Raw genomic sequence first — 12,183 nt, 5'->3', positions numbered from 1 at the left:
TCCAGTCACAAGACGATCGGTTTCAGGATTCTGAGGGTGAGGTGCAGTTGTTTTCTTGTTGTTGTTGTGGTGGTGGTGGTGGTGTTGCTGTTGTTGTCGTTGTTGTTGTTGTTGTTGTTGTTGTTGTTGTCGTCGTTGTTGTTGTTGTTGTTGTAAAAATAATGATACACAGACAGTGGAGGTTCCAGTTACAAGACGATCGGTTTCAGGATTCTGAGGGTGAGGTGTAGTTGTTGTTGTTGTTGTTAATGTTGTTGTTGTTGGTATTGTTGTTGTTGTTGTTGTTGTGGTGGTGGTGGTGGTGGTGGTGGTGGTGGTGGTGGTGGTTGCAATATAATGATACAGAGACAGTGGAGGTTCCAGTCAGAAGTCTACCGGCTTTAGGATTCTAAGGATGAGTTGCTGTTGTTGTAGCTGTTGTAGTTGTTGTTGTTGTCGTCGTTGTTGTTGTAAAATAATGATACACAGACAATGGCGCTTCCAGTCACAAGTCTATAGGCTTTAGGATTCTGAGGTGGGTTGTTGTTGTTGTTGTTGTTGTTAATGTTGTTGTTGTTGGTAGTGTTGTTGTCGTTGTTGCTGTACAATAATGATACACAGACAGTTGTGGTTCCAGTCAGAAGTCTACCGGCTTTAGGATTCTAAGGATGAGTTGTTGTTGTTGTTGTTGTAGCTGTTGTAGTTGTTGTTGTTGTCGTTGTTGTTGTTGTTGCTGTACAATAATGATACACAGACAGTGGAGGTTCCAGTTACAAGACGATCGGTTTCAGGATTCTGAGGGTGAGGTGTAGTTGTTGTCTTGTTGTGGTGGTGGTGGTGGTGTTCGTGTTGTTGTTGTTGTTGTCGTTGTTGTTGTTGTTGCTGTACAATAATGATACACAGACAGTGGATGTTCCAGTCACAAGACGATCGGTTTCAGGATTCTGAGGGTGAGGTGTAGTTGTTGTCTTGTTGTTGTGGTGGTGGTGGTGGTGTTGTTGTTGTTGTTGTTGTTGTTGTTGTCGTTGTTGTTGTTGTTGCTGTACAATAATGATACACAGACAGTGGATGTTTCAGTTACAAGACGATCGGTTTCAGGATTCTGAGGGTGAGGTGTAGTTGTTGTTGTTGTTGTTAATGTTGTTGTTGTTGGTAGTATTGTGGTGGTGGTGGTGGTGGTGGTGGTGGTTGCAATATAATGATAGAGACAGTGGAGGTTCCAGTCAGAAGTCTACCGGCTTTAGGATTCTAAGGATGAGTTGTTGTTGTTGTAGCTGTTGTAGTTGTTGTTGTTGTCGTTGTTGTTGTTGTTGTACAATAATGATACGCAGACAATGGCGGAACCAGTCACAAGTCTATAGGCTTTAGGATTCTGAGGTGGGTTGTTGTTGTTGTTGTTGTTGTTAATGTTGTTGTTGTTGGTAGTGTTGTTGTTGTTGTTGTTGTTGTGGTGGTGGTGGTGGTGGTGGTGGTGGTGGTGGTTGCAATATAATGATACAGAGACAATGGCGGTTCCAGTCACAAGTCTATAGGCTTTAGGATTCTGAGGTGGGTTGTTGTTGTTGTTAATTTTGTTGTTGTTAGTAGTGTTGTTGTTGTTGTTGTTGTTGTGGTGGTGGTGGTGGTGGTTGCAATATAATGATACAGAGACAGTGGAGGTTCCAGTCAGAAGTCTACCGGCTTTAGGATTGTAAGGATGAGTTGTTGTTGTTGTTGTTGTAGCTGTTGTAGTTGTTGTTGTTGTCGTTGTTGTCGTCGTTGTTGCTGTACAATAATGATACACAGACAGTGGAGGTTCCAGTTACAAGACGATCGGTTTCAGGATTCTGAGGATGAGGTGTTGCTGTTGTCGTTGTTGTGATGGTGGTGGTGGTGGTTGTACAATAATGATACACAGGCAGTTGTGGTTCCAGTCAGAAGTCTGCCGGCTTTAGGATTCTAAGGATGAGTTGTTGTTGTTGTTGTTGTTGTCGTCGTCGCTGTTGTTGTTGTCGTTGTTGTTGTTGTTGTAAAATAATGATACACAGACAATGGCGCTTCCAGTCACAAGTCAAAAGGCTTTAGGATTCTGAGGTGGGTTGTTGTTGTTGTTAATGTTGTTGTTGTTGGTACTGTTGTTGTTGTTGTTGTGGTGGTGGTGGTGGTGGTGGTGGTTGCAATATAATGTTACAGAGACAGTGGAGTTTCCAGTCAGAAGTCTACCGGCTTTAGGATTCTAAGGATGAGTTGTTGTTGTTGTTGTTGTTGTTGTACAATAATGATACACAGACAATAGTGGTTCCAGTCACAAGTCAAAAGGCTTTAGGATTCTGAGGTGGGTTGTTGTTGTTGTTGTTGTTAATGTTGTTGTTGTTGTTGTTGTGGTGGTGGTGGTGGTGGTGGTGGTGGTTGCAATATAATGATACAGAGACAGTGGAGGTTCCAGTCAGAAGTCTGCCGGCTTTAGGATTCTAAGGATGAGTTGTTGTTGTTGTTGTTGTTGTCGTTGTTGCTGTACAATAATGATACACAGACAGTGGAGGTTCCAGTTACAAGACGATCGGTTTCAGGATTCTGAGGATGAGGTGTTGCTGTTGTCGTTGTTGTGGTTGTGGTGGTGGTGGTGATGGTGGTTGTACAATAATGATACACAGACAGCGGCGATTCCAGTCACAAGTTTACCGGCTTTAGGATTCTGAGAGTGAGTTGAGGTTATCGTTGTTGTTGTTGTTGTCGTTGTTGTACAATAATGATACACAGACTGGCGGTTCTAGTCACAAGTCTATAGCCTTTAGGATTCTGAAAGTGAGTAATAGTTGTTGCCGTTGTTGTACAATGATCACACAGAAACAGTGGAGGTTCCAGTCACTAGACTATTGGCTTTAGGATTCTGAGGGTGAGGTGTTGCTTTTGTTGTTGTGGTGGTGGTTGTGGTTGTTGGCGTGGTTGTGGTTGTTGCTGTACAATAATGATACACGGAAAGTGACGGTTCCAGTCACAAGTCTACCGGCTTTAGGATTCTGAGATAAGTTATTGTGTTATTGTGGTTGTTGTTGTTGTCGTAGTTGTTGTTGTTGTGGTGGTGGTGGTTATAATTGTTGTTGTTGTTGTACAATAATGATACAGAGACGGTGGCAGTTTCAGTCACAATTCTATAGGCTTTAGAATTCCAAAGGTGAGTTGTTGTTGTCGTTGTTGTTGTGGTGGTGGTTGTAGTTGTTGTTGTTGTTGTTGTTGTTGTTGTACAATAATGATGATACAGAGACAGTGGCAGTTTCAGTCACAAGTCTATAGGCTTTAGAATTCCAAGGGTGAGTTGCTGTTGTTGTTGTTGTTGCTGCTGCTGCTGCTGCTGATGTTATTGTTGTTGCCTTCTTCTTATTGTTGTCATTGTCTTACAGCCATTGTCGTTGTCATCGTCATTTGGTGCTGTTGTTGTTGCTACTGCTGCTGGTGTTGTTGCTGCTGTGGAGATGATGATGGTGGTGGTGGTGGTGGTGGGACCTTTGTAAAATTGTTTTTATCATTACTGTTATAGCCATTGATGTTGTTGTTGTTGTTAGTGGTGCTGGTGGTGGCGATGATAATGATGTTGCTGTTACTGCTGTTGTAAAATTATTGCTGCCTTCTTATTATCAGTGTTGTTGCCATTCATCGTCGTTACAGCCATTGTTGTTGATGATGATGTTAGTGGTGGTGGTGGTGGTGGCGGTGGTGGTGGTTGTGGTGGCGATGATAATGATGTTGCTGTTACTGCTGTTGTAAAATTATTGCTGCTTTCTTATCATCAGAGTTGTTGTCATTCATCGTCGTTACAGCCATTGTTGTTGATGTTGATGTTAGTGGTGGTGGTGGTGGTGGCGGTGGTGGTGGTTGTGGTGGCGATGATAATGATGTTGCTGTTACTGCTGTTGTAAAATTATTGCTGCTTTCTTATCATCAGAGTTGTTGTCATTCATCGTCGTTACAGCCACTGTTGTTGTTGATGATGATGTTAGTGGTGGTGGTGGTGGTGGCGGTGGTGGTGGTTGTGGTGGCGATGATAATGATGTTGCTGCTACTGCTGTTGTAAAATTATTGCTGCCTTCTTATTATCAGTGTTGATGTCAGCCATCGTCGTTACAGCCATTTATGTTGTTAGTGTTGGTGGTGGTTGTGGTGGTGGCGTTGATGTTGTTGTTGCTGCTACTGCTGCTGTTGTAAAATTGTTGATGCCTTCTCATTATCAGTGTTGATGTCAGCCATCGTCGTTACAGCCATTTATGTTGTTAGTGTTGGTGGTGGTTGTTGTGGTGGCGATGATGTTGTTGTTGCTGCTACTGCTGCTGTTGTAAAATATTATTGTTGCTGCCTTCTTATCGGTGATGTTGTCATCGTCGTTACGACAGGCGCAATAGCCGAGTGGTTAAAGCGTTGGACTTTCAATCTGAGGGTCCCGGGTTCGAATCTCGGTAACGGCGCCTGGTGGGTAAAGGGTGGAGATTAATTTTTTTTTCCGATCTCCCAGGTCAACATAATCATGTGTAGACCTGCTTAGTGCCTGAACCCCCCTTCGTGTGTATACCACAAGCAGAAGATCAAATACGCAACGTTAAAGATCCTGTGTAATCCATGTCAGTGTTCGGTGGGTTATGGAAACAAGAGAACATACCCAGCATGCACATCCCCTGAAAACGGAGTATGGCTGCCTGCCTACCAGGTGGAGATGAACAGAGAGTACAGGGTGCACGACGCGGAGTTGCATGACGTGGTACCCAGCAACATGGCCTTCACCGATACCCGCTCCCTCTTCGCGCGTCACACTGACGTCAAGAAGGGTCGTTACGTCATCATCCCCTCCACCTTCGAGCCCAACCTGACAGGGGATTTCCTGTTGAGGATCTACACTAGTTCCTCCAATCACTTCAAGTCAGTTGTTGGGGGTCGGGGGGGGGGGGGGGGGGGGGGGGGGGGGGGGAGGAGGGGGCGGGGGGGAGAGGACAGCGAGGGAGGTGGGGGGCGTTGTGTGTGTGTGTGAGTGTGTGTTTGTGTGTGTGTGTGTGTGAGTGTGTGTGAGTGTGAGTGTGTGTGTGTGTGTGTGTGTGAGTGAGGGTGTGTGTGAGTGTGAGTGTGTGTGTGTGTGTGTGTGTGTGTGAGTGAGTGTGTGTGTGTGTGAGTGTCTCAGCCCCCTGTCCGCACGTGCGCGCGAGCTCCCACCCACCCACCCACACACACACACACACATACACACACACACATTATGTTTCATTACGTTTTGTCCCAGTCGATTTCTCTGCGTGAAAATCGGGATGTATGTATGTATGTATGTATGTCACACACACACACACACACACACACACACACACACACACACACACACACACACACACACACACACACACACACACACACACACACACACATTGTGTTGTATTACGGTCCGTCCCAGTCGATTTCTCTGCGTGAAATTCGAGATGTATGTATGTATGTATAAATGCAAGCCTCCTCCCCGCCCCCCCCCCCCCCCCCCCCCTAACCGTTCCCCCCCAAAAAAAACGTACGTAGGTAGTAGGTATGTATGCATGTATGTACTGTACTGTACGTCCCCTCCCCTCTCCCTAACCGCCCCCCACCCCCCACCCCCACCCCCAAAAAAAATAAAATGAAATGAAATAAAGTGATGCTGTGAATAAATGAATAGGATTTAGAAAAATAATTTAATTTTTTTTTAATCAAATAAAATAAAAACGCCTGGGTCATTCTGTGGGCAGGGAGCTGACCAAGGAGGTGCCCACACCTGGTCTCTTCAGCTGTTGCAGCAAGAAGCCCAAGGTGGTCACCAGCGTCAAGGTGGTCAAGGCGGCTGGACTTCAGAAACTGGACAAGCGTAAGTCAGAGGGGGAGGTGGGCGGGGGCGGGGGTAGGGTGCAGGGGGGGTGGGGGGGTGGCAGGAGGGGTGTTGTGTGTGGGTGGCGTGGGGGTGAGGGTTAGAAAAGGAGGGAGGGAAGAGAAAGGAGGGGGTGAACTAAACCGAAGAAGAAGAAGAAGGAGGAGGAGGAGGAGGTAGAGAGAAGAAGGAGGAGGAGGAGGTAGAGGAGGTAGAGGAGAAGAAGGAGGAGGAGGTAGAGAAGAAGAAGGAGGAGGAGGAGGAGGTAGAGGAGACGAAGAAGGAGGAGGAGAAAGAGAAGAAGAAGAAGGAAGAGGAGGAGAAGAAGAAGAAGAGAAGGAGGAGGAGGTAGAAGGAGGAGGAGGAGATAGAGGAAAAGAAGAAGAGGAAGAGGGAGGAGGACGACCGTTTTTACCCCGCCATGTAGGCAGCCATACTCCGCTTTCGGGGGTGTACATGCTGGGTATGTTCTCGTTTCCACAACCCACCGAACGCTGACATGGTATACAGGATCATTAACGTGCATATTTAATCTTTTGCTTGTGTGTACACACGGGAAGGGGGTTCAGGCACTAAAGCAGGTCTGCACAAATGTTGACCTGGGAGATCGGGAAAAAAAAAAAATCTACACCCTTTACCCACCAGGCGCCGTTACCGAGATTCGAACCCTGGACCCTCATATTGAAAGTCCAGCGCTTTATAACCAACCACTCGGCAGTTAGTTGCAACTCTTCGCTATCTGTTAACTCTCTCCATACGAACGGCGAAAGAGACGACGTTAACAGCGTTTCATCCCAATTACCATCATCAAAATATTGCAAGCGGAACGCTCTTATACTGAAGAGGTGAATGTTGACAAAGAATACCACAGTTCTGACGACGGAAGCTAAAGGTTGGGTCATTCAGACACCCACTGGACATCCGAGGGGTCTGTGTAGAGGAGAAGAGAGGACTGGCCGTACTGAGAGAGTTAAATTCATAGATAACTCAACAGACGTGTTAATGTTGCGTGTTATTTTTTTGCAGACGGTGGGGCTGACCCTTACTGTGTGTTGGTGTGTGAGGGTAGTAAGGTGAAGACACGTGTCCTGGACAACACCCTGAGCCCTTCCTGGGGGGACTCTGCCCTCTTCTACCGTAAACACCTCAACAAACCCATCACCATACAGGTGAGCTTTCTTTTACCGTAAACACCTCAACAAACCCATCATCATACAGGTGAGCTCTTCTTACCGTAAACACCTCAACAAACCAATCACCATACAGGTGAGCTCTTCTTTTTGTTGCTGTTGTTCTTCTTTAAGGAGGTCAGCAGAATGGCCAAAACGCATGTCTGGCATTTTGACTTTCTTGAATACAGCTGTTGATACAAAAACTGCCACCAACATTACGGGGGCTGGTCTACCTTTTCTAGAAGACATATATTATAAGCGGCAACTCTAAAAAGCAAAATCAATCAGCCAGGACGAATCACATCCAGCTTTTGGGATTTTCGAGATGGTCCCCTCTGGTCGACGGTACAGAAGTATATGGACGAAAATCAATCGCTTGGGCAATAGCTTTTTCCCGAAAGCAGTCAATGCCCTGTCTCTCGAACAAATCCAGTATGATAACTAGAATTGTGCAATTAACAACCATCTACCTGAAGAGCTAGTCATCAGCCCCATCCACATGTAATATGCGGCTTCTGTTCAAACGTGTGTGTGTGTGTGTGTGTGTGCGTGTGTGTGTGTGTGTGTGTGTGGGCGCGCGCGCGTGTGTGTGTGTGTGTGTGTATGTGTGTGTGCAGTGCGTGTATGTGTGAGCATGCACAAGATTTTACATTGATATGCACTTGTATGTATCCTAATTTCTTCTGTATCTGTGTTTGTGTATGATTTTCGATTTATGTTCGTACCTTGTTATGCACTATCCCCCACAATATTCCTTGTGACCCCGGTACACTTGGTAATAAAGACATATTCTATTCTGTTCTAAATGTGGCGAAGAGAGACATACATTCGTACACAGGAGCAAGGTGGCAGACAAGGGATAAGATGATTGTATGCCAATACAGTGCCTGGAAGGGTCTGGGTTCGAATCCCGCTCCTCCCAAGCTTGACTGGAAAACCAAACTGAGCGTCTAGTCCTTCAGATGAGAGGACAAACCCAGGGCCCATGGGCTGGCACGCTCTTTGCGCACTGAAAAGGAACCCATGGCAACAAAGGAACCCACGGCAACAAAGGAACCCACGGCAACAAGATTGTTGTGCTCTGGCAAAATCCTGCAAAACGAAATCCACTTTGATGAATGCACAAAATATTATATGCATGATGTTGGTGCCCTTTGGGTACGACAATAAAAGAAAAACTGATGCTTGCTTCTTACATATCTTAATGATAGCCTTTTTTTTTTTTTTATACAAATGTAGAATCAATAAAGTAAATCCAACAATACAAATGTCCATAAAGGATCTTAAAAAGGCATACGAAATTGACAAGTATGTTTTTAGAATATCTATGGAATATAACAAATTTGTGCAGAAATGGGCACCATACATACATATCGTACAAGATTAAGATTTGTTTTATGTATAATTAAACCTATATTACTTTGAATATGAATTGGGCTTAGCAGTACCAGTGGAAGCAACGTGTGAACAGATAGCATACTGTCATAACTACAATCTCATTGCAATTTGTGTGTTATAATATCAAACAGATCAATGTTTGAATTGACATTTGACGACGACGACGACGATGATGATAATGATGACGATGATGATGTAATGACAACATCAGTGACGATGACAACGACGACGATGACGATGACAACAACAACAATAATGACTGACTATAATCCAACCCAACTTAAATCCCATTAACTCTCTCCATACGAACGGCGAAAGAGACGACGTTAACAGCGTTTCACCCCAGTTACCATCATCAAAATATTGCAAGCGGAAGGCTCTTATACTGAAGAGGTGTTTGTTGACAAAGAATACCACAATTCTGACGACGGAAGCTAAAGGTTGGGTCATTCAGACACCCACTGGACATCCGAGGGGTCTGTGTAGAGTAGAAGAGAGGACTGGCCGTACTGAGTGAGTTAAATTAAGACCTGAAAACACATCTTCTTCTCAACCACGCTTCTCCACCTTTCCTTTCAGGTGTGGAACAGCAACCTGCTTCGTGACGAATTCATGGGGCAACACGAGCTGAAGCCCACGGGAGAGCAGAAGCTCAAGTCCTTCGAGTGTGGCCTCTTCGGTCGGGACAAGGAGAAGGCGCTGAGAAAAGCTGGTAAACTCCTTGTCACCGTTACCCAGTCTGGAGACTTGACCGCCGTGTGAATAATGATGAGTCTTGATAGCCCCCCCCCCCACCCCTGCACCCCCTTCCCTTTCTCACCCCCCCACACCCCCCTCCTCCTCTAATTACTGCCAGCCAGTGTTACTGCTTGAAGACGATTGTGAATTAAGGCTCGGTGACTGAGTAGCCTTCTTGACCCTCAAGTTTGATTTGTAAAAACACGGTGATGTTCTTTTAATTAATTTTCTTTTTGAGATTCATGTCATTTCCTGTACAATTATAGTAAAACCAGTGTCATTTCCTGTACACGTATAGCAAAAGTTGTGTCGTTTCCTGTACAAATTTAGCAATATTGGTGTTACTTCCTTTACAAGTTTAGCAAAAGTTGAATCATTTCCGGTGCAAATGTAGCCAAACTGGTGTCGTTTCATGTACAAATTTAGCGAAAAGGGTATCATTTCCTGTAGAAATTTAGCAAAACCAGTGTCACTTCCTGTACAAATTTAGCCGCGAAACCGGTGTAATTTCCTGTTTTAAGTTTAGCAAAACCAGTGTCATCTAGCAAAACTGGTGTCATTTCCTGTACAAATTTAGCAAAACTTGAGTCAATTGCTGTACAAATTCAGCAAAACTGGTGTCATTTGCTGTACAAGTTTGGCAAAACTGGTGTTATTTGCTGTACAAGTTTGGCAAAACTGGTGTTATTTGCTGTACAAATTTATCAAAACTGGTGTCATTTGCTGTATAAGTTTAGCGAAACTTGTGTTATTTGCTGTACAAAGTTGGCAAAACTGGTGTTATTTGCTGTACAAGTTTAGCAAAACTGGTGTCATTTGCTGTACAAGTTTGGCAAAACTGGTGTTATTTGCTGTACAAGTTTGGCAAAACTGGTGTCATTTGCTGTACAAATTTAGCAAAACTGGTGTCATTTGCTGTACAAATTTGGCAAACCTGGTGTCATTTCCTGTACAAATTTAGCAAAACTGGTGTCATTTGCTATACAAGTTTGGCAAAACTGGTGTCATTTGCTGTACAAGTTTGGCAAAACTGGTGTTATTTGCTGTACAAGTTTGGCAAAACTGGTGTTATTTGCTGTACAAGTTTGGCAAAACTGGTGTTATTTGCTGCAAAACTGGTGTCATTTCCTGTACAAATTTAGCAAAACTGGTGTTATTTGCTGTACAAATTTAGCAAAACTGGTGTTATTTGCTGTTATTATCTGGTGTTATTTCCACCGCTAATGTTAGACATGGCGACACTGTTGCATTTGATGTCGGTTACTTCATAAAGGCTGGCTTCCTTTCTTCTTCCGCGTTCACTCGTATGTACACGAGTGGGCTTTTACGTGTATGACCGTTTTTACCCCGCCATGTAGGCAGCCATACTCCGTTTTCGGGGGTGTGCATGCTGGGTATGTTCTTGTTTCCATAACCCACCGAACGGTGACATGGATTACAGGATCTTTAACGTGCAGTATTTGATCTTCTGCTTGCATATACACACGAAGGGGGTTCAGGCACTAGCAGGTCTGCACATATGTTGACCTGGGAGATCGTAAAAATCTCCACCCTTTACCCACCAGGCGCCGTCACCGTGATTCGAACCCGGGACCCTCAGATTGACAGTCCAACGCTTTAACCACTCGGCTATTACGCCCGTCATGAAGGCTAGCAGTTTCTAAAACAGCAAGACATAATAAGGTTCGTTTAATTAAAGACACTTTCTATCAGTTCGGATATGAATGACGAGATGGGCTACTTCGTTCGAAGCAACAGATCCTCTTGTATCGTATAGTATCAGTCTGTTTTGTCACAACAGATTTCTCTGTGTGAAATTCGGGCTGCTCTCCCCAGGGAGAGCACATCGCTACACCTGGATCGCCACCCTTTTTTTTCCATTTTTCCTGCATTCAGTTTTTGTTGTTGTTGCTGTTGTTGTTGTCTTTTTCCTATCGAAGTGGATTTTTCTTCAGAATTTTGCCAGGGACAATTAACTCTTTTGGTGCCGTGCCGGGTTCTTTTGCGTGCGCTAAGTGCACGCTAGCACACGGGACCTCAGTTTATCGTCTCATCCGAAAGACTAGCGTCCAGACCTCAACTCAAGGTCTAGCGGAGGGGGAGAAAATACTGGCGACTGTGTCGGGATTCGAACCAGTGCGCTCAGATTCTCTCGCTTCCAAGAGTGTTTCTCCGTGGTCACTGATCGGTCCAAGGTACATAACTCGCTCTTGGTCAATGCTGTATCGACTTTGGCAGTTATTTCTCTTAGAGCGTGGACTGGGTTTCACTGTATTCAGTGATTTACTCTCTCCATACGAACGGCGAAAGAGATGACGTTAACAGCGTTTCACCCCAGTTACCATCATCAAAATATTGCAAGCGGAAGGCTCTTACACTGAAGAGGTGAATGTTGACATAGAATACCACAATTCTGACAACGGAAGCTAAAGGTTGGGTTATTCATTCAGACACCCACTGGACATCCGAGGGGTCTGTGTAGAGGAGAAGAGAGGACTGGCCGTACTGAGTGAGTTAATTTTGTAGACAAGCCACAGAATAGTCCAAAAGAAGAAGAATGAATAAGAGAAGAGAAAAGGTTATAAGTATATGGAGGGGAATAGGAGTAGAGGGGAGCGAAAATGCAAAACATAAAATGAAATAAGATTAAAAATAAAATAAAATAAAGGGCTCCTGATCAACAAATTAAAGCCAACGACGATACTGACAATGCTGGAATGTTTGGGCACGTTTAACACCCCCAGTCATCATCATCATCACCATCACCTTCACTGATAACTACAGGAGCAGTCCATTTGTCCGTTCTTCTTTAACACACACACACACGCGCGCGCACACACACACACACAGGAACGCACGCGCGCGCGCACACACACACACACACACACACACACACACACACACACACACAAACACACATTCTGGACATTGATTGCTTATTTTCCGGGGTATATTTAAAAAAATGAAATAAAACAGGATGAAATAAAACAATATAAAATGATTTTTTTTAAAAGATAAACAAAAATATAATAAAACAGAATATAGTTAAAA

At 44.5% G+C, this 12,183-nt stretch overlaps 1 protein-coding gene across 2 annotated transcripts in view; it reads left to right on the top strand.

Moving 5' to 3' along the window:
- The window catches only part of LOC143275538 (calpain-5-like), a 25,889-nt gene extending 14,094 nt beyond the window's left edge, over positions 1–11,795 (top strand). For both annotated transcript variants that reach the window (XM_076579725.1, XM_076579724.1), the window contains exons 10-14: positions 4,658–4,866; positions 5,709–5,824; positions 6,851–6,993; positions 8,974–10,405; positions 10,782–11,795. In XM_076579725.1, the coding sequence (XP_076435840.1) occupies positions 4,658–4,866; positions 5,709–5,824; positions 6,851–6,993; positions 8,974–9,156 (651 nt within the window). In that variant the 3' untranslated portion in view covers positions 9,157–10,405; positions 10,782–11,795. The remainder of the gene's footprint in view (positions 1–4,657; positions 4,867–5,708; positions 5,825–6,850; positions 6,994–8,973; positions 10,406–10,781) is intronic.
- The last annotated feature ends 388 nt before the right edge of the window (positions 11,796–12,183 follow it).

This window comes from Babylonia areolata, chromosome 30 (genome assembly GCF_041734735.1).
Source record: "Babylonia areolata isolate BAREFJ2019XMU chromosome 30, ASM4173473v1, whole genome shotgun sequence".
NCBI classification, from domain to species: domain Eukaryota; kingdom Metazoa; phylum Mollusca; class Gastropoda; order Neogastropoda; family Buccinidae; genus Babylonia; species Babylonia areolata.
This window is presented reverse-complemented; position numbering and strand designations above follow the sequence as displayed.